The 26,287-nt window shown below is 57.5% G+C and overlaps 8 protein-coding genes across 8 annotated transcripts; 4 read left to right on the top strand and 4 right to left on the bottom strand.

The window, feature by feature from the left end:
* ACA1_383640 (peptidase S9, prolyl oligopeptidase) lies at nucleotides 1-3,133 on the top strand (the record flags this gene model as incomplete). Its single annotated transcript, XM_004338796.1, has 12 exons — nucleotides 1-224; nucleotides 307-390; nucleotides 489-590; nucleotides 766-963; nucleotides 1,045-1,120; nucleotides 1,222-1,322; nucleotides 1,419-1,694; nucleotides 1,769-2,097; nucleotides 2,185-2,375; nucleotides 2,479-2,649; nucleotides 2,757-2,970; nucleotides 3,048-3,133. The coding sequence occupies 12 exons, from the start codon at nucleotides 1-3 to the stop codon at nucleotides 3,131-3,133; spliced, it is 2,052 nt and encodes a 683-aa protein (XP_004338844.1).
* A 215-nt stretch (nucleotides 3,134-3,348) lies between these two features.
* ACA1_383630 (peptidylprolyl cis-trans isomerase, FKBP-type domain containing protein) lies at nucleotides 3,349-5,127 on the bottom strand (the record flags this gene model as incomplete). The annotated part of the gene is made up of 7 exons (XM_004338795.1): nucleotides 3,349-3,429; nucleotides 3,508-3,621; nucleotides 3,770-3,919; nucleotides 4,038-4,286; nucleotides 4,366-4,598; nucleotides 4,698-4,919; nucleotides 5,019-5,127. 7 exons carry the CDS (start codon nucleotides 5,125-5,127, stop codon nucleotides 3,349-3,351), a joined length of 1,158 nt encoding a protein of 385 aa, XP_004338843.1.
* Nucleotides 5,128-5,379: 252 nt separating this feature from the next.
* ACA1_383620 (leucine rich repeat domain containing protein) lies at nucleotides 5,380-10,015 on the bottom strand (the record flags this gene model as incomplete). The annotated part of the gene is made up of 25 exons (XM_004338794.1): nucleotides 5,380-5,601; nucleotides 5,707-5,753; nucleotides 5,853-5,961; nucleotides 6,052-6,117; nucleotides 6,193-6,281; nucleotides 6,373-6,457; nucleotides 6,526-6,609; nucleotides 7,014-7,109; nucleotides 7,186-7,256; nucleotides 7,338-7,407; nucleotides 7,622-7,737; nucleotides 7,816-7,916; nucleotides 7,983-8,041; nucleotides 8,116-8,253; nucleotides 8,326-8,397; nucleotides 8,480-8,564; nucleotides 8,638-8,770; nucleotides 8,850-8,914; nucleotides 8,982-9,053; nucleotides 9,150-9,211; nucleotides 9,270-9,344; nucleotides 9,434-9,490; nucleotides 9,570-9,659; nucleotides 9,757-9,851; nucleotides 9,958-10,015. 25 exons carry the CDS (start codon nucleotides 10,013-10,015, stop codon nucleotides 5,380-5,382), a joined length of 2,217 nt encoding a protein of 738 aa, XP_004338842.1.
* A 269-nt stretch (nucleotides 10,016-10,284) lies between these two features.
* Nucleotides 10,285-12,980, bottom strand: ACA1_383610 (PAKA subfamily protein kinase; the record flags this gene model as incomplete). The annotated part of the gene is made up of 15 exons (XM_004338793.1): nucleotides 10,285-10,362; nucleotides 10,466-10,603; nucleotides 10,678-10,791; nucleotides 10,861-10,943; nucleotides 11,026-11,125; nucleotides 11,211-11,318; nucleotides 11,377-11,560; nucleotides 11,631-11,694; nucleotides 11,767-11,829; nucleotides 11,909-12,035; nucleotides 12,172-12,305; nucleotides 12,397-12,529; nucleotides 12,607-12,683; nucleotides 12,781-12,841; nucleotides 12,930-12,980. The coding sequence occupies 15 exons, from the start codon at nucleotides 12,978-12,980 to the stop codon at nucleotides 10,285-10,287; spliced, it is 1,515 nt and encodes a 504-aa protein (XP_004338841.1).
* A 445-nt stretch (nucleotides 12,981-13,425) lies between these two features.
* ACA1_383600 (uncharacterized protein) lies at nucleotides 13,426-15,966 on the top strand (the record flags this gene model as incomplete). Its single annotated transcript, XM_004338792.1, is given in 11 exon segments — nucleotides 13,426-13,617; nucleotides 13,686-13,769; nucleotides 13,857-14,000; nucleotides 14,170-14,310; nucleotides 14,386-14,490; nucleotides 14,585-14,794; nucleotides 14,870-15,013; nucleotides 15,401-15,495; nucleotides 15,589-15,625; nucleotides 15,643-15,668; nucleotides 15,741-15,966. The coding sequence occupies 11 exon segments, from the start codon at nucleotides 13,426-13,428 to the stop codon at nucleotides 15,964-15,966; spliced, it is 1,404 nt and encodes a 467-aa protein (XP_004338840.1).
* A 1,738-nt stretch (nucleotides 15,967-17,704) lies between these two features.
* On the top strand, nucleotides 17,705-22,363 carry ACA1_383590 (uncharacterized protein; the record flags this gene model as incomplete). Its single annotated transcript, XM_004338791.1, has 15 exons — nucleotides 17,705-18,256; nucleotides 18,347-18,459; nucleotides 18,541-18,645; nucleotides 18,746-18,813; nucleotides 18,884-18,975; nucleotides 19,063-19,276; nucleotides 19,362-19,439; nucleotides 19,536-19,659; nucleotides 19,696-20,175; nucleotides 20,281-20,512; nucleotides 20,581-20,682; nucleotides 20,764-20,839; nucleotides 21,148-21,399; nucleotides 21,483-21,615; nucleotides 21,691-22,363. 15 exons carry the CDS (start codon nucleotides 17,705-17,707, stop codon nucleotides 22,361-22,363), a joined length of 3,294 nt encoding a protein of 1,097 aa, XP_004338839.1.
* An 872-nt stretch (nucleotides 22,364-23,235) lies between these two features.
* Nucleotides 23,236-25,665, top strand: ACA1_383580 (sulfate adenylyltransferase; the record flags this gene model as incomplete). The annotated part of the gene is made up of 8 exons (XM_004338790.1): nucleotides 23,236-23,453; nucleotides 23,527-23,602; nucleotides 23,686-23,806; nucleotides 23,892-24,020; nucleotides 24,084-24,254; nucleotides 24,456-24,650; nucleotides 24,830-24,933; nucleotides 24,970-25,665. The coding sequence occupies 8 exons, from the start codon at nucleotides 23,236-23,238 to the stop codon at nucleotides 25,663-25,665; spliced, it is 1,710 nt and encodes a 569-aa protein (XP_004338838.1).
* Nucleotides 25,666-25,852: 187 nt separating this feature from the next.
* ACA1_383570 (uncharacterized protein) lies at nucleotides 25,853-26,176 on the bottom strand (the record flags this gene model as incomplete). The annotated part of the gene is made up of 1 exon (XM_004338789.1): nucleotides 25,853-26,176. The coding sequence occupies one exon, from the start codon at nucleotides 26,174-26,176 to the stop codon at nucleotides 25,853-25,855; it is 324 nt and encodes a 107-aa protein (XP_004338837.1).
* Nucleotides 26,177-26,287: the final 111 nt, after the last annotated feature.

Here is a 26,287-nt window from a genome sequence, read left to right as displayed (position 1 = left end):
ATGGAGGTGAAGCGAAGGGAGGTGGGCAATCTGGTGCTGGAGGACGTGCCCGAGTCGGTGCCGCACATCACGCAGCGGCTCGAGCAGTACCAGAACACTCGTGGGGCCAACCTGCACGAATGGCACCGTGCATCCGCAGACTCTGCGGATCAGGTGGAGGGTATGCTCATCTCCACCCGCTTCGCCGACACCACTCAACTCCACTACATCTCCCGCCCCGCTGGGTATTTCTTTCTCTCCCTTCGCACCGGTGCCCCTGCTGCAGCTCTGCCCCACACATTGAATCTTGATGATCTCTACACGCAGGTTTCGCAAGCAGCTGACGTTCTTCAAGGAGCCCGTGCTGTCTGCCTCGATGTGCCTCAACCCCGCGTCCCCATACCGCAACAGGTTCTCACCACCGCACCTCCACCACGCACCAGATGAAGAAGCGGCTCTAGTACTCACCAGTGGTGATGGTCAATGCGTGTCACCTGTTCCTGCTGCAGCGTGCTGTTCCTGCGGGACGTGGGCGGGGCCGAGCAGTACCAAATCTATCACTTCGACCTCGCCACGGCCAAGTACGCCCTCCTGTCCGACGGCGTCTCCAAGTACGGCTCGATCACTTGGTACCGTACCCCACCCAATCCACTTTCCACTTTCCACTGCTACACGTCAGTGGCTCTCTCTCCAGTTAACTGCTCACACGTGTGTGTCGTGTGTCGTGTGTCGTGTGTCGTGTGTCGTGTGTCGTGTGTCGTGTGTCGTGTGTTCATGGATGAGCAGGGCGCCGAGCGGAGACCGATTCGCGTACTTCAGCACGCAGCGCAATGGGAAGGACTGGGACATCTACGTGAGCGATCTGTCCGGGAGCTTCGGTGAGGCGCCCGCGCAGCAGGAGATGGTACTGAGCGAGGGCGGCTCCTGGTACCCCACGGACTGGTCGCACGACGGGTCCAAGCTGCTCGTCAAGAAATACATCAGGTACGCACCTACCTACCTACATCATCATCATCATCATCATCAACAACAACAACAACACACACACCACACACACACAAACAGTGCCAACGAGTCGCTGGTCCATGTGCTGCATTTGGAGAGCAAGGCGCTGATGCAAGTGAACCCGAGCGAGGACAAGGTGCGCTATGAATCTCGCCCCCCCCCACCACTCGAATGCCGTCCCCTGGCCAGAGGGCTCACGAGGCCGGCAATTTGTGCCGCGACCACCACCACCTGCAGATCTCCTACGGCCCGGCTCTGTTCACCAAGGACGGCGAGGGGCTGTTCATGTGCTCCGATGAAACGGGCGAGTTCCAGCGCCTCTACTACTACGACCTCAGGTATTGCTACCGTGCGCCTGCCTTTCCACACTCGTGTGTGTGAGAGTCCTCATTTCCTACTCTTTCTCTCTCTCTTCTTTGTGCTGCTTGGCGAAGCGAGAACACGCTGCCGAAGATGCTCACCGCTGGCATCCCGTGGGACATCGACGCGCTCGAGCTGTCACCCGATGGTAAGGACTTCGTCGCGGCCAAGCGCTCGCCCAAGCGCTTGAGATTAACACGTGGTGGCGGCGGCGGTGGCCGATCAAAAGGCAAGCGATTGCTGTTCATCACCAACGAAGACGGCATCTCGGTGGTCTACGTCATGGACACCACCACCTTCCAGTACCAGCGCCTCGCCAACACGCCCGTGGGCTTGGCCTACTCCGCCAGGTACTGCGTTTGCCCTCCCCTTACACACCTGCCTGCATCAGCTGACCCCCGCTTCGCCCTGGGTGACACAACAGGTGGCACCCCAACAGCCGACAGATTGGCATCGTGTTCAACACGGCCCAGACGCCCGGCGATATCTACACCCTCGACGCGCCCTCGGGTGAGGGTGAAGGTGAGGCGGCTGTGGCGCCGGCGCCGCCGGTGCGTTGGACGTTCAGCGAAGTGGGCGGCCTCAACACCGAGTCCTTCGTGGTGCCGAGCCTGATCCACTTCGAGACGTTCGACGACGAGGAGGGCGAAGAAGGCACCAAGCGGACCATTCCCGCCTTCTACTACAAGCCCCGCGAACTGCCGGCCGCCGACAAAAAGCTCCCCGTCATCATCACCATTCACGGAGGACCTGGTTCGTTGGCGCCTGCGCTCACACAACACGACCACACACACGGCACAGCAGAGGGCGCCGAACACTAAAGGCGGCGGTGCTATGCAGAGAGCCAGTGGCGCCCGCAGTTCATTCCGCGGGTGCAGTACTACTGCTGCGAGATGGGCGTGGCGGTGCTGGCCCCCAACGTGCGCGGGTCTTCGGGCTACGGAAAGTCCTACCTCCTGCTCGACGACGGCTTCAAGCGCGAAGACTCGGTCAAGGACATCGGCATGCTCATCCAGTGGGTCAAGCAGCAGGTGAACCCTCCTACTCACCACTTCCACTGCCACTTCAACCGCTTTTTACACCTTGTGTGTGTGTGTGTGTGTGTGTGTGTGTGTGTATGTGTGTCGCGCGTAGCCGGAGCTGGACGCGGATCGTGTGATGGTGGACGGAGGTTCGTACGGCGGGTACATGGTGCTGGCGTCCATGATCCACTTCGGCAAGGAACTGTGCTGCGGTGTGGAGCGGGTGGGTATCAGCAACTTTGTCACCTTCCTCGAAAACACCTCCGCCTACCGACGTGACAACGTACGTTGCACCACGTTCTCTCTCTCTCTCTTTGTGTGTGTGTGTGTGTGCGGTGTGTGTGTGTGTGTGTGTCATCTTGCGTGTCACTCAACCTTGAAGCGCACCAGCGACGGGAGGAGTACGGCGATGAACGGATCCCCGAGATGAGGAAGTTCCTGGAGGAGATATCGCCCACCGCCCGCGCACACGAGATCAGCAAGCCGATGCTCATCTCCCAGGGCGCGAATGACCCGCGCGTGCCCGAGTCTGAGTCGGAGCAGATCGTGAAGCAGATACGCAAGCCCGACGCTCCCGTGTGGTACATTCTCGCCAAGGACGAAGGTACTATGCCTACCTCCCCATGACCGTCATCGAGCGCGAGGCGATGTTTCTCACGTCACGGCACGGTTGCGCACCAGGCCACGGCTTCAAGAAGAAGGTCAACATCGACTTCTACCTCGAGCGGGAGGCCATGTTCGTGGAACAATACCTCCTTCGCAAGTAGCAATCTACGTAGTTGCAGTTCTGTTGTGGTGCCGACAACGAAGCCAAGCGATGGTGGCGTTTTGGACCTGTTTATGCGATGATCAGAGAGAACAGATCACATGCGAGCAAGCAAGCTTGTTGTTGGGGGCGACCAGGGCGGCGCGCCATGGCAGGCAGGCGAGTGGAGCACTTCCTTTGGGGTCTGCTTGTGTGCGGCACCACGCTTAATTGCGTTCAGCTCTGGTTCTCGTCGGCGCTGAGGCGGGCAAAGAGGTTGGCGTATCTCTTCTTGTCCTTCTTCTCTTGCTCCGCCACCTGCGGATATACGGTGGTTGGTGTCAATGTCGCAACGATACAATCGGCCAACTGGTACAAGTACAAGGGGAGACGTACCTTGCGCTTGAGGAGGGCGAGCTCGCGCTGAACGTCCTTGTTCGAGGGCTCGTGCTCGAGGGCCTGGTTGAGCGTGAGTTCGGCATCGCGCCACTCATCGAGGGCCGACAGTGCCTGCCCTTCCTGAACAGGGCCTTGATGTTGCGCGCGTCCAGCTTCAACGCCTTTTATGTGGATTCCGTCCCAGTGAACGCGTTAGGTTCAGCTAACGTTCACGTGCCGGAAGGGGCAACTAGTTGTGACAAAAGTTGAGGAATGGCACCTTGTCGCAGTTTTCGATGCAGGCCTTGTAGTCCTTGAGCTTGAGGTTGCACGCCGCGGTGTTGAGGTGGGCGGTGACCCTGAGCGGCTTGGCCTGCGCCTTCTCCTCCTCCGTGAACGAGTTCTCGTTCTCCACGAACGATGACGATTTCTGATTTGGCGTTGGCGTTGGCGTTGGCGTTGTCAGTTGATCGTGTGAGTTATGACCACAACGCACGCGGCTGTGAGCCAGCAACGACGACCAAGAGGAAGCTCTTCTGTCTATGTACCTTGTACTTCTTAATGGCGCCCTTGAACTTACCGGCCTTGAAGAGCTCGTTACCGTCGTCCTTGTTCTTCTGGGCAGCGGCGATCTTCTCCTCGTTGGTCATCTCCCACGAGGCCTTCTCCTTGGTGAACTCCAGCAGCTCCACCTCGTAGTGCAGCGTGGCGTCGGCGGGCGCAGCCGGGTGGCCCTTGGCATAGTCGCCGCTCACCTTGAGGAGCGCCTTCTCGCCCTTCTTCATGCTCTCCACTCCCTGCCAGCGTCACACGTCAGCATTGAGCCGCGACGTAGCTGGACCGCAGCATCAAGAAGGCCCTTCTTCTTGTTCGTACCTTCTCCAGTCCGGCGGGCACGGCGTCGGAGCCGAGCACGAAGGTGAAGTTGGTCTTGAACTCGATGTGCTGGCCATCGGCCGTGGTGAGGGTGTAGGAGACCTTCACCTCTGAGTCGTCCTTGGGCCTCTCCCAGCTCTCTGGCGAGGCCGAGCGCAGCACCTTCTTGAGGACGCCGCCGTCGTGGGTGAGGTCCTCCTCGTCCTTCCAGCTCAGCAGCTCGATGTCAAACACTGCGTCGGCACAACAACAACCGCACAGTCGATAGATGAGCTCTACGTCGTCGGCACACTACTGGGCGCGTAGCGAGGTGAAGCGACTGGAGTGCGTACCGAGGGTGGCATCGGCGGGGATGGTGGGCGGCGAGCCGTTCTTGCCATAGGCGTAGTCGGAGCGGAGCACGACGCGGCACTGCTCGCCGCGCTTCATGGTAGCCACGGTGCGGTCCCAGCCCTTGATCACCTGCCCCGCCCCGAGCTTGAACTTGAATGGTTCAGCCCTATCGCGGCTCGAATCGAACTTCTTTCCATCCAGCAGCGTGCCCGTGTAGTGTACTGCAGATCGTAATGTGGTGAGAAATTGATTGAGATTAAAAATGGCAAAATCGCGGCACCACAGCCTGCACAATCGCATTGGGTGGGAAATTGATGTACCAGTGACGTCAGAACCAGAGGGGGGCGTATCCGTGCCGGTGCCCTCGACGATGATCGTCTTCAGCACGCCTCCGTCACCCGAAAGGTCGATTCCCTGCTGCTCAGACATGTCTTGCGTGTCGCTTGTTGTGTTCTGTTCTTCTGGTGTGCGCACTAGCCCACCAACTGCCCAGAGCAGAAGCGAGGGCCATTCCAGCATTTTGCACTTGGTGAGAAATTTCGCCGGATAACACAGAAAAATAAGAGCAAACATGTTCAAAACAAAAAAAAAGTAAACACCCAACAACACATTAGCTGCAACAAGTGGTGTCCACCGAATAAATAGTTGAGACGGGCCAGGACCCGTGGGGGGAGGTGTCGCTCAGTCGTCTCGCGGAGGCGGAGCGGGGATGGGGGACATGTGCGGCGCGACGTCGTCGGCTCCGTCCATCCCCGGACCTACGTAGGGCGGCGGGGCGAAGTACTCGTAGCCGGGAGTGGGCGGGGGGCAGGTCCCGATGTCGTCGGCAGACCCCGAGCGGGGCGAGAGCACCACCGACCCGGAGGACTCGCCGGCGTAGGGCGGCAGCGGAGGCGCTTCGTTCTGCACCGCCAGCAGCTGCAAAAAACAATCACCATCGTTGTGTTGTAGAACACACCGGATTGATATCAGCTCCAGCTACAACGGGCGCATGAATGCAAGGCATACCTCGGCAGGGACTTGAGCCAGAGGCGAGGCTTTGGCCGCAGGGGCAGCTGCAGATCAGGGTTTCCGTAGGTCAGAGGCGCTGAAAAGGTGATCTCACAGAGAGCAACGCGGAGAGCGTAAAGACCATGGTACGAAAGGAGACGAACGAACCTGTGTTTCGTCGGGGTTGAGTTCGAAGGACTGAACGGAGGAGTGGCCGTACATGTTCCTGCTCAGCGCAACTTGCACCTCCATCACATTCTGGCGCAGGTTGTCCTGTTACCGTTGTGCATGTACCACGAGGAGAAGAGAACGTCAGGCTTCCCTCAAATCCACTTGAGTCAGACAGAGGAGGGGGAGACGTACGAGGTGCGGCTGCTTCGGCGAGGGTATAGAGCTGCAGGCCTTGTCAAAGTCTTGCCAGGGGAAGCCCTGGTACACACACGACATGAGTACTTGAGCACGGTAGTGGCGCGATCAACCCGGCGCATAGGGCGCAGTGAGTACCATCTGAACAAGGGTGGTGTTGGTGACGAGCCCGAGCGCGATGGCCTGAAATCCGCTGATGGTGAAGCCGTTGCCATCCACCACGAGGCCTGTGCCAGCCCGAGAGGGAGAGGGCATGAACTGTTAGTCGGGACAAACGACGACCGGTTGGTTGGTTGGTTGGTGGGCTGGTGGCCGTACGCTTGAGGATGGGGTTCGTGGTCAACAGGTTGGCGATCAGTGCCGCACCCTTGTCGCCCAGCTTGTTGTCGCTGATATCCAACACCTGCCAGACGGGGTTGATCAGCAGCGCTGCTCTGCCTCCAGAGGGTGGCAAAGAGGGCGCGCGAGTACCTCGAGGGTCTCGTTCTTGGCGATGAGCGACAGGAATGCGTCCATCGCCGGACCCCACCCGCCAGCCAAACGCAACGCACGGATCTGGGCAGAGAGAGAAAGGAGGTGACACGTCAGCAGCACTGGCTCGAGCGGCAGCAGGTGGGGAGACCAGGAGCAGCCTACGTTGGGGTTTTGAGACACCAGAGAGCAGAGAGCGCCGGCCGTCTGACCATCGGGGGACCTGGTTTCAATAGGAGTTAACAGGAGCCTCAGAAAAGACAGTGACTTGAAGGAAAAGGGCGTGCGTAAGTACTTGCAAGCGTGGTCCAGTATGAGAGTGTGAAGGGCGGGCAGCCCGGTCAGGCTCTGCAAGATCTCCTCCATGCCTCTGTTGTTGAGCTTGTTGTGCGACATCGTGAAAACGTACGAGAGTGGTGAGGGAGAGCAGTGCATCAAAAGGGGGAAGAACAGTGAGGACAGACATGTCATGGAACATGAGAGTGTACCTTGTTGTGGGAGAGATCAAGGTAGGCCACGTTCTTGCATTGCCTGATGAAGCCGGCAAACGTCGAGCAGTCCTTTCTGGCGAAGTCGTTCTTGGCCTGGGCAGCCGTGATTGTGAGAAGCCCCCGTTCTTGCTTGTAATTCATCAAAAAGAATGCAAAACCGGACGCGTACCAGGTTGAGGCGGACCGACCGGAGGCTTCCATTTTCTCCAACGGCCTTGGCCACGAGCGCCACATGCTCGCCTGATCGCCCCACCACCGTAACAACACAGCATTGGCCAACGTGTGCAAAGGACGCACAGCCCAGAAGAGGTAAGGAGGTACCGGCGAGATGGCACGAGGACAGGTCGATCGTAGCGAGGGTACGGCTCACTTCGCACACCGTTCGCACCAACTGAGACCCAGCTAATAACGAACCGGAACGAACAAAAAAAGGCAAGTGAGTGAGGACTCCGAAGGCGGTTGTCCGACCAGGCTAGCGAGCGCACTCACCATGATCCAGCTTGTTGCTAGATACGTTCAACTCGACGAGGTTCTTTCGTGCGTAGATGAAACAGAGAGGTCGGGTGAGTGGATGATCATCGGGTGAAGGAAGAAAGAGGCGGTACCTTGAAGTGACGTAGGGCTGACCCGATGAGGGTGTAGTTGAGAGATAGGTCGGCTATGACCAAACGCTGGAGCGGGCTGTACTCCTTCACCGCATTCAGCCACTGCGCGAAAAGGTCTGACACCGAACAAAAGGTTAGCCAGGGAGCTGGAGAGGCATGCAAACGCACAATTGTAAGGAAAAGAGAGGAGGTACCCGAGCAGGGGTCGTCGCATTTGTTGCGAGAGATGTCCAGCGACGTGATGGTCAGCGACATGGAGAAGTTTCGCATGAACGAAGAAAAGATGGCCAACATCCTGCGCGCACAAGAGACGGATCAATGGAGAGATGGCCGAGTGCTCATGAGAGGGAATAGGAGGTACCCCTTCGGGCCGATGTGGCAGGAGGATATGTCCAGCACTGGAAGGCCGTGCTTGAGGCTCTGTGGGATCAAAAACGCAAATGACGTCTTGAGAATGCAATCATGGTGGCCATACAGAACCGCATAGGCCGAACCTGGAGGGCATCGGCGAGGTGAAGTGCGCCCGCGGTGCCCAGGTTGCTGCCGCGCAGCACCAGCACCTGAACGGCGGAAGCCGGATTGAAGCGCAAGCCCTGACAGAACTCGGCAAAGTGATTGCTTGGGCAAGGGTCCTGTGACCACCAGGGTTAACAAAGTTGAGCGGGCGTATGGAAAGAGAGGGGGCTTAGGCCAGGTCAAGGTACCACAGAGGCCATGTGCAAACGAGTGAGACTTTCATTCCTGCGCAGGGCGTTGGCCGCGTAAAGGAACACGTCCTGCAATGGTTCAGGGGTAAGCCCCGCTCGGTGGCAAAAAGCAACTCTCGATGGTCATGGAAATGACGGACGGCCGTCGTACCTTGTGTCCCGATATGGCTTCGATTTTAAGTGAGGTGAAGTATTGGTTTTGCTCGAGTGCACCAAATACGGCGCCCAAATCGAAGCTTGGAATTGACAGAAGGCAGATGTGAGCGACAATGAGGTGAGTGAATGGAGGAGAGCGCTGGTGTTGCGTACCTGATTGAAGAAGACGGGTGGATGCCAGGAATGTCGTTGAGGTTGAGCTCGGTCGACTTCTGGCGCACGACGAGATCCTGCAAGTAGCTAATCACCTGTAGGCTCACCGGCGTCTTTCGTAGATCGCAGTACGCTACAGATGGAAGAAGAGCGTAAATACAAATACAACGATCGTTGTACGGTTCGGTCCGTCGCCCGCATGGCGAGTATACCTTGATACGTCTCCAGGAAGCCAGCGGCTATGCTATTGGCTCCGGTGGGCGTGAACGGCAGCAGCCTGCGTATCAGTCGAAGAGAGGTCAGCAAAACGAAAATGGTGATGCTAGCGAGCGCAGCACACTTACTCAGAGCTGTTGAGGCCGATCTTGAACGTATCGCTCGCAGCGAAGGTGGGGGCGATCTTGTCAAAGGCCGTCCTGCGCATTCACCAGAGCGAGGTCCAAAGCAAGAGGTGAGAGAGAGAGAGAGAGAGAGACCAGAGGGTAGGCATATGCGGCGAGGATGCAACGTACCGCAGAGCGAGCAGAAAGAGGGGCAAGGTGGTGGCCATGAGAATGAATTGCTTCTTGCAGCCCTGCAGCGCACGAATGTGAGCATCACGCTCTATCGGCACCTGCTTCTCTTACACGTACCAGTTTGCCATTGGGAAACATGGTGCAGTGCATGTGGTAGCCCGTAGTTCGTTTGCCGCAATAGATCAGCGTCAACTGCAGCACCATAGGTGAAGAGACCATGTTAGTGGGCGTCCTACTGGACGGCCAAAGTGCGAAGGCGCACGCCGAGGCAAGCACGGTACCGCTTCTTTGCTTCCGTTCACCTCGAGCAGATCGAACAGAGGGCAGTTGACCTTGACCTACCAGCCGGAGGAAGCGCGTGGGTCAGTTGGCGAGTGCCAGCAACGGCGAAGAAAGCATAGACGGGCGGGCATGCACCTTTCGCCGACCCAGAGCTGACTTGACAATGACGAAGATGCGGAACCGTCCCAGAGCCACCAGTGCCTTCTGGCGCTTCTTGGAGTCACTCTGCGGTTGCCGAGTAAAGGTGAGGCTATGCCACGCAAGCGCCGCGGTGGTGGCCGAGGCTGGTAGAGCAAAGGCTGCGTGAGAGAAGCTGACGCACGGTGATGAGGTGAGCGTTGCCAATGAAGGCGAAGGCCGGCGGGCTGATGGAGGCGTCTTCCTTCGTGCCCTCCAGGCAGTTCTCCTCCACCCACACTGCCGGTCAAAGTTGGATGCGTAAGCATCACAGAAAGAGCATTGTTGATTTTGTTTGAATGAAATTATAAATCATGAATGGCGAGGCAAGGAGAAAAGGACGCACGCTGCTCGGCAGAGGTTGCATCGCCAGCCGCTTCGCCCTTTCGTGGCGAGCCGTCCATCTTCTTTTCGTTTGCTCGCCCACGCGCTTCGGCAACAAAAGCACGGGACAAGTTGAAAGCGCTAGTAGCGAACCAGCAAAGGCCAGCTCGGCACTTTTCTGTTGCCGAAGAAGGCGTAGAATACAGACAAGCTTTATTTGCAAGAAGCCGAAGAGGAGGAAAGGACAAGAAGAGGAGAGGGGCAGTGATGAGCGAGGTCGGGGAGGGACCGGGTGTGTTGATTGATGGTGAGAGAGGCGTGCGGTGTACAAAAGGACCAGAAGCAAGGGTTAATCCTTCAGCTTCTGAGCCCTGCGCAGGCCCGGCAGCAGGCAGCCGGGGGGACCGGCCTTGCTCAAGAACGGATGCTGGAAGACCACACGCACATGCGATGAGCGCTTCAAGCAATGCCAGCCACAGCCAAAGTAGTGCTAAGATCTGATAGGGCCAAGCTGTGGGAGGTGTAAAGACCTTGAGCAGAGTGGCGGCGTCGGGCCTGGCTCCGATGTCCTTGGCGAGACACTTGCTCAGGAAGTCCTTGCACTCGGCGCTCCACTTGTGGGGCTCCTTCATGCCGGGGATTCCCTGGGTCGTGATCAAGAAGAGGGCCTGGACGAACGAAAAAGAGGTCAGGCCGTCTGCACGCGCAGCAAGGCAGCTGAGCATTCACGGGCAGCACGTACCCTGAGGGGAGGGAACTCCATGTAGGGAGGCTCGCCATCGGTCATCTCCATGAGCATGATACCGAGCGACCAAATATCGACCTTGTAGTCGTAGTCCGTTCCTTGGATCACTTCCTGAGCATCGGTAACGGATAGGAAACTCAGCAAAAGGCCATGGACTCGGGTCATGCAATCTGAACGTACCGGAGCCATCCAGTACGGCGTGCCGACCACTGTCGTTCGCTTCGCCTTCTGCTGCGTGAGCTGCGCGGCATAACCAAAATCGGCTAGAGTGCGGCGGAAAGGGTCAGTTGCAGGTCAGAAAGCGTGACAACCACAACTATCAGACGAAGAAGGCGCGTATCGTACCAAGCTTGATGCTACCGTCTTCACCGATGAGCACGTTGTCGGACTTGATGTCTCTGTGGATGCGGTGAAGGCTGTGAATGTACTTGAGGGCCGAGAGAGTCTGTGATGGCGATGGATGATTAGATAAGATAACAACAGTCGCCTCTGCTACTCTAAGACTAAGAGATGGCATAGGTGCACAGTACCTCTCGACAGACGAAGGCAGCCTCGGCTTCGCCCATGTGGCAGTCGCCGTTGGGGTACTGCTCCAGCCACTCGGTAAGCATGCCGTTGCTCAAGAACTCCATTACCACCTGTAAAAGAAGAGGTCAGTCGCACGACACCAAGGGGAAGCCGAGCTGAACTTCATACCCAGAGCTCCCCTCCAACGATGTAGGAGTCGATATAACCAACAATGTTGGGGTGATTCGAGCTCTTCATCATGTGGATTTCGCTGGCCAGGAGCTTGGCGCTCTCGTCGTCGAGCTTCATCTTCTTGATGGCGACCTTCCGGTTCGAGCGCTTATCCAGAGCCACGAACACTTGACCAGCAGCACTGTTCAGAGGCGGGTGAGTGAGACCGCACACTACACCCTGCCGACCATGCACGGGAGGGAAGGCGTTACCCTTCGCCAATCTTCTCTTCGTTGACGTATCTCTGTGTGGGATCGTCACTTGAGACGAGCTCCTCTGTGGGAAGGAACAAAGTTGAGGTGTGGATGTTAGAAGATGAGCCGACGAGAAGGTGTGAGCGTGGCGTACCAAGCCTAAGCTTCCTCTTCTCGGGCAGAGGAGTCAGAGAGTTGGAGGAAGCGGGACGAGCGTCTGTCGAGGGGAGAGAGAGAGAGAGTTCAGAACTGGTCACGACAGATGCAAACGCAATGAGCGGGAAGATTCGACGTACTAGGCTGCACATTGATCATGTTCTGGTAGAACTCGACCGCCTTGACGGCAGCGCCCTTGTGCTTGTTGAACTCCTCCGGATCGATACCGGCCGAGCGGAGCATGGTCTCCCACTCCTTCGGCAGACCCTACACATTGAAAGGGCAAAGGCCACGGCACGATCAAGATGCATTGAGAAGGGCGAGAGTGATGAGCAAAGACCAGAACGAAAGAGACGCCAGCACGGGCTAGAAAGAAGAACGCGAGGGTCAATCCGAAACGTACGGTGAAGCCCTTCTCGCCGTCAAAGCCTCCGTGGACCTTGTGTTGCACAGCCAGGGGAGCCGACACGCTGTCGTACGACCGAGCGTTCTTCATAATGGCGTCCATCCAGGCCTGCATCTCAGAGTCGCTCTTGGCTGTGTATTGTTGTGCAGTGTGGGAGCGAAGCGATAGCATCAGCGCCCCACCCGGGTGTGAAGTGAAACGGAGATTGCCGGTGTAGCGTACCTTGGACATACAGGATCTTGTTCTTAGAGATGGCTGAGTTGATTTCGAAGACATGTGTTCGCTTGCTCTTGTCAGTCGCCTGAAGCGAAGCATTCTTCAAGGCCATGTAGCCCTTGGGCTGCTTCGACGTGGACTGGGTTTAGGGGAAGAGAGGGGGGGGGGATTAAATGATGAAAGGCTTGAAGGAAAAAGGTCACGGTAGGAAGGCACCTTCTTGTCCTTGAAGTAGAAGAGCATATCGTTCTGCAAGACGAACCATCTCGTCTTCCAGTTCTTGACGACGTGGCCTGCAAAACCGAGGTGAGATTATTTAAATCCCACGTCGTGTGGCAACCAAGGGCTAGTGGCTAAACAAGAACAGCCAGGCCGGCCCGCAAGAGGTACCCTGCTTCTGGAGGAGGCCCTCCTTGTCGGGGGTGCTCCACTGCTCGGGGTTGAGGTTCAACTGCGCATCGCGATATATGGGGCGGGATTCGGGGGTAAACCACCTGCAAGGCCCCGACAGGGAAGAAGGCAAAGAGAGGGGAGGGCACCTTTTCCTCGCCGGCATCGATGTGGGCGGCGCTGGTGTTTCTTCGGAGCATCTTGTTGAAGGTGCGGGATCGATCACGAGGAGAGACGGGGGCGGGGGAGGACGAAGATGAAGAAGAGGAAGAACCGAGCTGAACGGGGTTCCCGCAAGTAACGCAGAATTTGATGGTCTTAGGGTCGTCTTTGCCGCACTTGGTGCAGTAACCCATCAAGCACACGACCTCGGGGTCGCTCGGTGTTTGTTTTAAAAAAAGAGGAGAGCAAGGAGCCGAAAGGCCGTCGGGAGGACTCGAGAAGGAGATGGAGGCAAGATGGCACACGCACACAAACAACGCGTTAGGACCTTCAAATTAATTTGCCTCGGCGTCGACAACGTTTTGGTCGCGATGAGGTCCGCCAGAATGCACATAAAAGCGGAGTGGTGTCGACGCAAATATGGGCGCCTTCAAAAAATACAAAGGGTCCACTCGACTGCGCGTAGAACCTTCGAAGATCAGGATGCGAGGGGCTGGCCTTTTGGTGGCGGCCGGCTGCGCGCTTGTATTCCTCCTCCTTTCGGGCCAGGTTGGACCGGCCGAGGCCACCCGCGACACTTGGGACGACAACTTTCGCGACAATTTGTATTTTATCGATAGATTTGCGTTCAAGGAAGATGGCACCTGGAATGTGCAAATCGATCCCCTTCAAAAGGTACTTCCTTCTCCAGAGAGCCTCTCTCGATCCGAAGAATTTGAGCCTGAACCCCCCCCCACCTTCAGGGCGCTCTCTTGCGCCTGCTCGTGTGTAACGATGACGACTATGGCGACATGATTGACGGCTACTCTACTTCGGATGGGAAAGACGTACGCATCTTCCTCCTTTTCAACCTCAGTGGGATTCCGGTATCGCACTCATCTTATCGCTTTCCTGTAACCCCTTGCGTGCTACAGGTGTGCAACAAGATTGCGCAAAACAAGTCGAAGTGCGCCGTGCACCAGTTCAAGGGCTTTGCCAACATGACCGGCGTTGCCAAAACTCGCGACATGTACTGGTTCGTGCTCGTCAACTGCAACCAAACCAAACTTAACGTTGAGGTACGCTTCTCTCAATCCCGCTGTGGGCTCCTCCACTTTTCTGCGTTGTGCAGTGGACACGCGTTGTCAGTTAGTTCTTTGCTTCCTTCGCTTCATCTCATCTCTCCCTACTCGGCTTGCGCGTGAGTCCTTTACTCATTGAGACGTCTTGCCCCTCAACGGTTATCAGTTTTACGAAGTGTTCTTGAACCCCGGTGGTGAATACCTCGGCTGGGATACGATCCCACTGCCCTACATCTACGGCATTTTGATCATCGTCTACGCCGTGCTGCTTCTGGCGTGGCTGGGCAACATCGTGTTCATTGACAAGGTACGTGCAAGGCAGTGCCAACGTGTGTCGTGAGGTTATGAATGTCAGTTACTCACCAGACGTTCTTCATTTCAGGGAGCCGGCTCCAATCGCTTGCACAAGTACATATCGCTCTGGCCGATTATGAAGCTGTGGCTTGTGATTTTCAATACCGCATACTGGGGCTACATCTCTGAAAGGGTATGTGCACCGAGCTCTGTGTCCTCTTCGCCATTTCCCACACCGTCGGCTATCCTCTTCTACGGTTCTAACGCGCCTCGTTGACGCACTTCAGGGAGTGATGACCTGGGGCATAGATGTGATCTACGTCATCTACAACTCGCTCTGGTACTCGTACTTCTTCGGCGGTCTCCTGTTGGTCGGCCTGGCGTGGGGGATCAGCCGAAAGGGCATGGGCTGGTTTGAAGCCTTGATCTTCTGTGCGGTGCAGATCGTCTTCTACATCACTTGGGTCATCAACTTTGCCCTTGAAGGATACTATGCGGTATGTGCTGCTTCGACCGCCGCTTTGTGGCCATCGCCAAACGTTCACTGATCTGTTTACCTCTCGTATTGTCAGGTTGTTTCGATCTTCGGCCTTGGGTGCATGTTGATCGTCATCTTCTTCTTCACGAGCTTCAGCATCAAGAACGTAAACAAAGCAATCCAGAACAGCCAGTCGGTCGGGCCTGCTCAGGCATCATCCAGCGCTGGTGGCTTGGTGGTACGAAATTCCCCCCCCCCTCTCCCGCCCACTTTGCTGGATCCCTTGCAGGCAACTGACCGTAACCCTCCCGTACAATGCAGCCGCCACCTAAGCTTCCCGCAGACAACGCTCCGGGTGCTGAACTCAACGATGTCAGGTATCAGCGATCCAAACTCACTTTGCAAGAGCGCCACCGTATCTTGAAGTACGTCCCGTCCGTCTTGTTGGTGCTGTGTGAAAACCTTTGTTTGCACTATCCTCTTATACCATAGCACCTCTTGGCAACAGAACGTTCATGTGGGTCCACATTGGCTACATTGCCCCATGATCGCCGTACGATCCTGCAATATCAGCCTGTTCCTGTGAGTCGTGTAATCTGACTTAATACTCTCTTTGGGTCGCTAGTGGGCACTGCTCTACGCGGGTCTGTTCCACTACCACACGTGGGCCTACCGTATGCTCAACGAGGCCAGTGAGCTCGCTCTCGTGATTATGCTGGGGTACGTTGCGATCTGTCTCTCCGTGTGCTGGGCGGTGAATCTGACCCAACTCTTTCGCCATCTCGCTCGTAGTTGGATACTGCGCCTGCGCAGGAGGAACCTCTACTTTGAATTCAACGATGACGCGCTGGTCGATTGGGAGAACAGGGCACCTGCGGCAGGCCGCAGCACGCGTACGCACACCAAACTCGACACAGTCAGCCACATTTGGCGTCTCATGGCTGAGCTCATGCATGCACGATTAGGGCTGGCATCGAGATGGACACGCTGCCCGACCGCGAGAGATCCAACGCCTCCACCTTCCACAACCCCGAGCGCAACGAGTTCGATGCGTCCGACGACGAGCTGCCCGTCATGACCTACCCCATGGCTTCCGAGAGCAGAGCAGACCGTTTCCCCGAGGACGACCTGCCGGTCATGACCTTCCCCATCCCGCACGCCCAAAGCGAGAGCGAGAGGAAAGGCTGGTGAGAGTGAAAAGCGAAGCGCGCGCGCACGAGAGACGTTGCGCCTCCGCCGGCGGGGTGCCGCGGCGTGGTTGGGATTTATATTTATTTTACATAATTGTATATCTATACTTCTGTACAAACTCATTACCCACACTTGCCCCCAGCCGCATGAACATCTACAACTTGCCTTCCTGAGTCCAGTTTTGGGCCGGCCAAGGTCCGTATCCCATAAGCGTTGGTGAAGGTCCGGAGTAGAAAGAGCAGGGACAGGCACGGCACGAGCTTATGTTTTAAATCCGCCAACCAACACCTCCCGCTGCTTAGTTGTGGGTTGTGATCCCTAATGGCGATAGAGGAACGTCGACAACTGGGCAGGACGAAGCCTGAGCCTACGGGCGGTGGTTATCGCCTAATCAAAGTGGTCTCGACACCTTCACCCCAAAAATATAATGAAACAAAATGATACATCTACACGGCACTGAAGCCACGAGGAGCTCAATCTCTCCTCCACCCTGGTCACCACCGAGAGCCTCCGCTGGTTTCCTGCGTTTCCCACTGCGGTCTCCTCTGCCCCTTTGATGAGCCATCCATTAGTACTTCGTCACGTAGTTCGGTCTCAACCGGCTCTCATTTCGAAATGCTGGGTCCTCGCAGAGGTGCGGCATGCGGAGTCCACGCTTTGACCGACTCGTCCCAGTGCCCGCGTTGCAGGTAACCAGACTCTCACTGCTCCACAGCGATGGGCATCTGCCAAGTGGGAAGTGAAACGTTACTGATGGGCCTAACTGCGTATTGCCGTCGCACACAGGACTTGGATCTGTCGCGCAACAAGGTATCGAGGACTCGTTTATCTCGGCGCTGCTCGTGCCGCATCCAACTGAGACAACTGCGAGCGCGCCAACCCTGAAGACTTGGGCCAGCCCTTACCCTGCTCACGCGCCTCTCCCTCGCCAAGACCGCCATCACCTTCCAGGCCATGCTTCGCTTACTGAGGTGCGTCACCAAGGCCGGATAGTGGTGAACGGGTGGCTAACGATCGACATCACCAACGTTGGGAGAGACGTGGAATCGAGCGCTTCACCCGACTGGAGCTGCCCTTCACGAGCATGCCCTCGATCACCTGGACTCTGCCTGGTCAGTGGCGTGCGAAGGACTGCGCCGAGGCCTGGGCGTGTGCGCGCGGATTTGTCGTGACCTGGCGTCGCGCCCGGTGCCCTGCCCCTGAAGCGTCGGGCTTCTGCGCTCTCTCCTCGGCCTCAATGACGATGATCATCGCCGCCGATCTTCTTCTTCTTCGCCGCCAACCGTCGCTCCAGAGAGCCCTGGTTCTCGGCGCTGGTCCAGCTGCGGCTGCGGATCGGCATGAGGCTTGACGAGGGGGCACTCCAGGCGAAGGTTGCGACGTGCCCGCGCCTGACGCGACTCGACGTTTACGATTGCCACACCCACGAGTCTGGAAGCCTCACCAGTGCCTCCCTGGCAGACATCCGCCTCCGATCCGTGCCCTTGGCCGGCACCGTCTCTCTGAAAGAGAGCGTACCGCTCAGCCGAGCTTTTAATTTGTTTTATTTATTATTATCATTTTTATTGATGTATTTTAAATACAAAAGGAAGATTAGGTCCCGCACCTCGGAATGAAGGCCACGTTGCGACCACTTGGGATGAGAATGGTGATGGATGCACCACTGCCACCAGGCCACGATTTGAAAAAGCTGTACAGCAACCTGCCGCCTCCGCCACCATCCCCACCGCAGGCAAAAATGAAATCGAAGATCGGTGTCGACCACTGGTGCCAGCAGCTCACCTTCTTCATCGCCACGGGTCGCTTGCACTGCATCGACAAAATCGCGGCAATCATCGCCCATCTCGAACCCAGATCTGCGCCCATCCTTGACATCAAGCCCGACTACCTCCACTTGCTCCCACCAGCAGCCCACTCGTCATCCACCTCATCCATTTCTCCCTCGAGGCTCGACCAAACCGAGTACCTGAGCACCGGGCTGAAGCCGCTCAGCGTGCAGCTCATCAAGACCGCCAAGACGAAGATCGTGATGGAGAACCTCTTCAACTGGCGTGCGGTGAGCGAGGTGTTCAAGGTGGTGGACCCGCACAGGCTCAGCTACGCCAACCTCTACGACGCGTTCGACCTGGACGACCTCTCGCTGGTGCTGCGCCCCGAGTGGCTGCCCCTCACGCCCAAGGTCGGGTCGGTAGTGCTGCCCTTCCTTCTGCTGGTGCTCTACGTCAAGCTCGCCACCAACACCACAGGCTCCGATGACGTCAGCATCCTCTTCTCCAAGCTCAAGCGATCGGTACTCTTCTTCGCTGTCTCCGCGTGTCTGTGCAGTTGGTTACACATGCCTCACCTTCTTCTTCTTCTTCTTTTCCGCTTGCCTGCTCAGCCACCGCTGATCGACATCCCAAACATGCCAGCAGAGGTGTTTCTCTCGGCGCTGGCCGAGCGTCGCGTGCGCTTCTTTGAGTCGCCCGCTTTGGATCAGTTCGGCGTCGAAAGGTGCACGCACGCACGCACATACAGTGTCCGGAGGTCTCTTCACCCGAAGGCTAACGAGCCCCCTTTCTCCCGAACTTGCAGAGGTCTAAAGCTTCAGCGATCCACGCTTTACTGGAACGAGTTGTTCGAGAATGCCGAGTTGGAGTACCTGGCGAAGAGCTATCGCGCTACCGAGCTGGCTCAAACGTACGTTTCGCTGGCGTCGCATCACACGTGAAGCACTCGATCGTTGGTGCTCGTCGGCTCTCTTCATGTGTTGGCCACTCACTCCCACTTGTTACTACAGCATCCGCGCTTCAGTTCGCGGACCGGTGGACATCGAGAAGTCCCAGCCGCAGACCATCGGAGAAAGGGGTGCGTGCCTCCTTGCGTGCATTCGAATTGAGCACCACGCCTCACGCTTTCTTCCTTGTTTGTGGCGCAGCTGAATTGGCCGCACGCAACCCAGACCGGCTGGCCCAGTTCGACGAGTGCTTTCATCGAATGCAACAGTATAAATACTGCAGCCCCTCCATCGTGCGTGGCCCTTCCGCCCTTCGCTTTGTCTCAGTCGTCCGTGCTGTACTGATTTCTTCTTCGTTCTTCGTTCTTCTTCCGCTGCAGTTGCTCTCGAATCTTCGCTTCTTGAGCTCGCAGCGAAAGTGGCTTCACCCTTCCCAGCTCACACCGAACGTTGTGGACTTTCTTCTCTGGTGTCTGGAGGACTACTCGCGCCCCAACTACATGTACACGCCGGTGATCATTCCGTGCCTTCAGCTCCTGACCAATTGGCTGCGCGTGTGCAACGACGAGACCGCTGCGCATCTACTGAGGACAGGTAAGTCGGCCTGCAGCGTGCTCCGCATTGTACCATTGTATGGTTTCTCGCGCTCTTGGCTCATCATCGCCTCTTGTCGATCCAGATCCGCAGCGACCCGTCGCAGAGCAAACGCTGAAGGGAGTGTCAATTCTCGAGAATGTGTTTAGTCGATGCAGCCCAGGTACGCACCTTCGCTTCACCATTACCTCTCCGCTGGCCGCCTTCTCACCTTTGGCCTGCTTCGTCTTCGTTCTTTGTTCGTCGTCACGGCCGATAGACGGAGCCCTGTTCGCTCTTTGTATCACCTATCTCGGCGCTTCGGTCGGAGTTCTCGGGGACCGGAGCGATGTGAGCGTGGACACGATCTTGCGATACCTCGAGAAGCAGCCCGACGTTCTTGTGTACGTCTCTTTGGCCTCGTCATCTCTCCCCTGCAGAGCCCTAATTGATCGGCCCGACGGCATTGTCTATTTCAGGAGGAGCAACCACCTTGCGACGATTCTCAGCGGCGTCGGCGATGCCATGGTGAGCCTCCCCTTCGACCGACTGGCCCGCGTGACCCACCTTCTCCTCCGACTGTGGACTCCGTCGCCGGACCAGATTCTTCTCCGGCAGCGCGCGGTGTCGCGAAGGCCGGCCAAGGGGAAAGAGAAGGTCGACGACGCTGGCGAGGAAGGTGTCGCGTCGGCCGATCTGCCGCCGCTCGAGCACGGGCTTACCCTCTTCCAGTTGCTCCAGTACGTGTTCGTCACGCGGGCCATGAAGCGAGCCGCCTTCGTGACCTCACCGCCGCCGCCATCGTCGCACGCCGGACTGGCCGCTCACGAGCCGACCGATTGGCTTCGGGCCATCGCCGTCGAGTGCAAGGCGGCTTACGATGAACTCGTCGATCGAGGCGGCACCCCGCCACCCACTTCGTGGCCCTGTTCGCCGCTGGCGGCCTGCTGTACGTACAGTGCCGGCTGTGTGTCGCGGTGGGTGTCTTGGTTTAACACTTGATTGCGCGTACTGAACGCATACAGGAAAGGCATGACCGTGTTCAAGAAACACTACGAGGTCTCGGCGCAGGAGGAGCAACTGCTCGATGCGTCGAGGCTCTTGATGCTCGAGCTAGTCTCGCACTCTGTCCGCCACTCCGTCGACTCGTCCACACTGCCGCTTCCTCTCGATGAGGTGACGCGGTATCGACGCCACGCCACCTCGTTGGTCTGCACCAACATCGATCCGCTCCAGCTCGTGGAAGAGGACCGCGCCGTGCGTTCTCTGCTACTCATGGTTGCCCTTCGTATGCCGCGTGTCTTACTGTGGCGTGTCGCGCGCAGTTGGTGCTGCGGCTGGTGCTCGACGTGCTGTTGGGCGAAGTGTTCGCCTACACGTGGATTCTCCATGCCATGCAGAACAGGGACCCCGCGCTATTGCCCAAGGTAAGTGCACTTAACACGCGTGATATGGTGTAGTGTATTGGTGTGTGCAGCGGATGTACTAAGCCAACGTCGCTCGCTTAGATTGTCGAGTGCAAGGACACTGCACTCTTCAAGCAATCGCGCAATCTTACCCAGTCCCTGGGCGTCCTTTTTCCCAGTCTGCAGCCGTGCGATCGGCAGTACGCACTTGACAGGTAGACCCTCTCTCTCTCTCTCTCCCCCCCCCCCCTCTAATGCGACGACCGCACCGCACACATCGCGGCAGTTCGCATACGTGCTCATCCACCTGATTTGGCATAACCGCAGACTTCATATGTTCGCCGAGGAGCTTTATCAAGGCTGGCGCGGCGTCAAAGGCGCGGACGAAGGACGGCCAAAAGGTACTATAGTCCCTCTGCGACTGCGAACAGGGCTTGCATTAACGCGTATGATATGATGTGTGCGTGCGTGCTCTCTTGTATCTAGATATGGTTGAAAAGGAAGTGCGCACGTTCATGCAGATGATCTTCCTGTGCATCAACACGCTCTTCGCGGCGGTCTACGTGGTCATGTCCGGCGAGCAGTGCGTGCGCGCTCTGCAGACCCTTTCCTTCATTCAATTCGCGCGAGTGCCGGTGGCCCTGTACGACCAGATCGTCCACACGATTGCGCGACAGGCGGCCGTGGACACGGACAACCTTAAGGGCGTCGTAGAACTGTTTCCCATTCCGTCCAAGGGTACTACTGCACTTTCGGCGTGTGAGTGTGCTCTGTGAGGCGCTGCTGCTGCTGACAACCCATTGGCCCGGTTCTGCTATTAGCCGATGGGGATCTCAAGCAGCTCGACGGTCATGAGCTGGCACGCCTTCGCTTCTTCATGGTCGCAGTACTTCCCGTCCTCCCGCTCGTTCCCGAGAACTTGCTCAGCGAGCACCTGCTCCCGATGATGTTCAAGTACGGTCCACCGCCCTGCAAACCTGTTCTCGCGCGAAGTAGCTCACATTTTTCGTTGGTCGTTGCCCTTGACAGGAACGTGGCCCACGAAGACGCCAGAGTGAGCAAGGGCGTGCACCAGATGTTCAAGTCTCTGTTCATCGACCCGTGGGGCTATGGCAAGAACGCGATGGCGCCCCACGTCATGAAGCTGGTGCCCTACTACATCAAGGTCTGCCTCGAGTACTATGGCTACATCCCGTTCCCGGCCTTCACCGACGGCTTTCTCGCCATTGTGTCGGCCCTCCCGCCCACCTCGTCGCTGGTGGTGCTCAGCCTGAAGACGCTGACCGACAAGATACTGGAAATCCAGCAACGCGCGGCCGACTCGAAGGCCGGCAGCGGCCAGCAGCCACTCCCGCCGTCGACGCTGCACGACCCCAACGACCCGCGACAGCTCATCCTGCTCCTCTTCAACTTCATGATCATCGCCGACGTGCAGATCTTGGACGTGGTGCTCGTGCTCGTCCGAAACATCGTCAAGGGCAGCCCGAAGGAATCATGGCCGCAGCTGCTCAAGTACGCGCACGACGTCATCCTCAACAACTTCGATTACACCCGCAAGGATCAGTGCGTCAAGTGGTACCTCCGCTTGCTGCACGATCTCCAGCTGGGCAGACAGGCAGCGCGCCTGGTGCCCCCTGCCTGGGCCTCGAGCAAGGACGACACAAGCACCTCGGCTCACCCACCCGAAGCGGCCCGCCTGTAAGTGGGTGTTACGTTGCATTGCGTGAGAATAGAATGATGTTGATCAGCCACGTAAACCAATGCAACAGGGCTGTGTGGTGTACACGTGAGCGTCAAGTTCGCCGGGCCAAAGCTGGTGGATGTATTGGCTGCCACACCTCCACAAAAAAAAGGAGGGTGATTGCGTCAACCAGGCCTGGTGGTGAAGGGGAAAGCTCTGACAGGCGGGGAGGACTGAAACGCAGCCTAACAATGGTGCAGGTCCTCTGAGGCAACTCTCTCAGACCGACCCTCTCGGGCCGGTTGGAGAGTGAGAACCTCTGGGGGTGAATGTTGTTACACACTCCTTAGCGGGTGCCAACTTCCATGGCCACCGCCCGATTGTATCTTGGGCTGCGCAGTTCCTCGCACTGTCTCCCTCCTGGCCCTATTTTACTCTCGTTCTGATAAGTCGATGAACTAGTTTAACTACCAGCACCACTCCCAGCCCAGAAAGAGCTCGTCGAGCCGGACAAGAGGTCCCTCTTCCCACCCTGCGCGGCCTATTGTGGTACACGACGACGCTTCATGCAACAGCAACTTGGTCGGGTCCCAAAAGCCCATGTGGCACTTTGGAATGCCTGGAATGTAATGTGATAGGAGGAATTCGTAGTGAAAAAACCGGGATTTTAGTGGGCAACAAGCGCCGGCAAAACGGCGCTGGCCTTTTTGGGTCTCGCTTCGCTCTTGCTCTTCTTGTCGTCGCTCACCACCCTTCTACGTCTCTAGGCCCTCCGGTTCATCGCTTGTCGAGAACCGCCGGATCTGCACGCCTCGATCACGCTGGACCACGCCCCTATTCCGTAACCCTTCCGCGAGAAAGGACTCCTCGTCCGCATCGAGCAAGATCACACCATGGCCGCCACTACTGCTGTAGTAGCCCAGGCCCCGCACGGCGGACGCCTGTGCGAGCTGATTCCTGACGACCAGGCCCTCGTCGCCGAACTGACGCAAGAAGCCAAGATGCTCAAGAAGCTCCGCCTCTCTCAGCGTCAAGTCTGCGATTTGGAGCTGCTACTCAACGGCGGCTTCTCTCCGCTCCGGGGCTTCCTCAACAAGGAAGACTACGACAGGTTCGTTGTCGCCGACACACACTTTTAAGCAGTACAAGATTTTCCTCGATTTAACGCTTTCGCAACATTACAGTGTTGTCGATGGCATGCGCTTGAAGTCGGGTCTGCTGTGGCCGATGCCGGTCACGCTCGACGTGACGGCGGAGAAGGTTTCCGCTGCTTAGCCACGGATCCTTTCTTCCCTTCATTGCGCAGCTGGCCTCACCCCTAGCTCGTGTACACAACACAACAGTACAGGGAGCTAGCCAAGGGGCAGCGCGTTGCCCTCCTTGATCCTAAGGAGGGCATCCCCCTGGCGATCCTCACCGTTGAGAGCTTGTGGAAGCCCGATAAGGTCAAGGAGGCCGTACAGGGTACACAACGAACTTAAGCTCCGGTGATTTTTGCAGATTTTTTTAAAAAAAATCCGAGCTCATCCGATTCCGTCCCATTCTGCAGTGTTTGGTGCCAACGATCAGGCGCACCCAGCGGTCTGGTACCTCTTCAACAAGGCCGGAGATTACTACGTTGGCGGCTCTATCGAGGGGATCCAACTCCCGCCGCACTACGACTTCGTTGAGCTGCGCCGTACGTTCACGCCTCTGGACTGGATCCTACACTCCAACGGCTAACGAAGGATTTGCTACACAGAAACTCCGAAGGAGATTCGTGCCTCGATGGCTGCCAAGTCGTGGAGCCGCATGGTGGCGTTCCAGACTCGCAACCCCATGCATAGGTCGCACAAGGAGATCACTGTCCTTGCTGCCCGCGAGTCCGGTTGCAATCTGCTCATCCACCCAGTGGTCGGCATGACCAAGCCTGGTAAGTGGCCACCCTCTCGCTCCTTGCAACTATCAACCACTACTATGATGTCATCTTTTTCCAACGCTTGACCTGACATACCTACGTGATGTCACTAAGAACCTGTCTGAGTCTGTAGTTTATATTTCACTGTCTTTCCTATTCCTCTTGCGCGCGAGTTCGTCTTCGCTGACCTGTTTTTACCGTTTGGGCCACGTTTAGGTGACGTTGACCACTACACGCGAGTGCGGTGCTACAAGGAGATGATGAAGCACTACCCGGATGGCTTGGCATCTTTGTCCCTGCTGCCTTTGGCCATGCGTATGGCTGGTCCGAGGGAGGCCTTGTGGCACGCCATCATCCGCAAGAACTACGGTGCCACCCACTTCATTGTGGGCCGAGATCATGCTGGCCCTGGTACGACTCGCCCCGCTCTTCTTGCCCCTCTGCTCCCTCCACGTCGATGATTTACAACTATTAGCTCTAGCTGAAAATCAGTGTTGAAAAACATACCACGAATGAGACATCAACCATTCAATTCTCTTCTTGTTGTTCCGCCGGCGCTGTGGCTCACCGTTCTTTCCCAACGGCAACAGGCAACAACAGCAAGGGCGAGCTCTTCTACGGTGTCTATGACGCGCAGGAGCTGGTGAAGAAGCACCAAGAGGAGCTGGGCGTCACGATCATGGACTTCCGCATGGTGGTCTACGTCGAGGATCGCCAGGAATATTTCCAGGAGGACCAGGTCCCGTCCGGCTCCCAGGTGCTCAACATCTCCGGCACCGAGCTGCGGCGACGCCTCTACAAGGGGATGGACATTCCAGATTGGTTTTCCTTCCCCGAGGTGGTCAAGATCCTCCGCGAGACCTACCCGCCGCGCGTCCAGCAGGGCTTCACCCTCTTCTTCACCGGCCTCTCGTCGTCGGGCAAGTCCACCATCGCCCACGCCCTCCAGAGCGCCCTCCTCCAGCGTGGCGGCCGCACCGTGTCCGTGCTCAGCGGCAAGAAGATCCGCGGCCTCCTCTCCTCCGAGCTGGGCTTCTCCCGCACCGACCGCGACCTCAACATGCGCCGCATCGGCTACGTCGCCAGCGAGATCACCAAGTCGGGCGGCGTTGCGGTGCTCACCGCCATCTCGCCCTACGAGGAGGGCCGCCGGACGTGCCGCGACATGGTCAGCCGCCACGGCGGCTTCTTCGAGATCTACATCTCGACACCGCTCGAGGTGTGCGAGGAGCGCGACCGCAAGGGCCTCTACGCCAAGGCGCGCCGCGGCCTCATCACTGACTTCACGGGCGTGAACGACCCCTACGAACCGCCCAAGAGTCCCGAGATCACCATCGACGCTTCGCGCGTCAGCGTCACCAACGCCGTACAGACGATCATCGCTGCCCTCGAAGAAGAAGGCTACCTCGCGCAAGTGAAGTTGTAGCCGAGCGTTTCGAGCTTCATCAAGCAAGGAAGTAGTAGTTTTTCAAAACAAAGATTAAAGTCAGGTTAGTGCAACCTTTTACACCAACGAGCTGTGCACGACGACAAGCTTCCGCTTGAGTTGCTGCCAAGAAAGGGGCTGCGAGACAAGATGAGGGAGAGCGCGAGGAGTGAAGGCACGCGTGCTTTTATGCGAAGGTACAAATCGACGCGCGGGGAGGGACGTCGGAATGGTGCCGGCATTGGACGGTCTCAAAGGTACTCCGGTCGGGAACGGCGAGCTGGCTGCGCGGGTTTTGGTTGTCCTGCTCGATTTGGGCCATCTTCGTCAGCTGGTAGGTGATGTACGGCACGGCCACCGCCCAGATGAGGGCCTTCCTCGCGATCTTGGGATTCATCCGAAAGTAGCGGTGCGTGTTCTCCCTGTAGAACGCCCATTCCTCGATCGCAGGGTCCTTGATCGCATGCTCCACCCTCGGGCCTCGCGGGACGTAAAACTTGTTGCTGTTCATCCTTGATCCTTCAATTTGATTTCTGAAGTGCTGGCCTGTTAAAAATAAAAAAGCTGCCTGAAAAAGAAAAAGGAAATAAAACAACAAAGGCACACTATGGATGATAAAGGG

Source organism: Acanthamoeba castellanii, assembly GCF_000313135.1.
Source record: "Acanthamoeba castellanii str. Neff unplaced genomic scaffold scf7180000084721, whole genome shotgun sequence".
In the NCBI taxonomy this organism is placed as follows: domain Eukaryota; phylum Discosea; order Longamoebia; family Acanthamoebidae; genus Acanthamoeba; species Acanthamoeba castellanii.
This window is presented reverse-complemented; position numbering and strand designations above follow the sequence as displayed.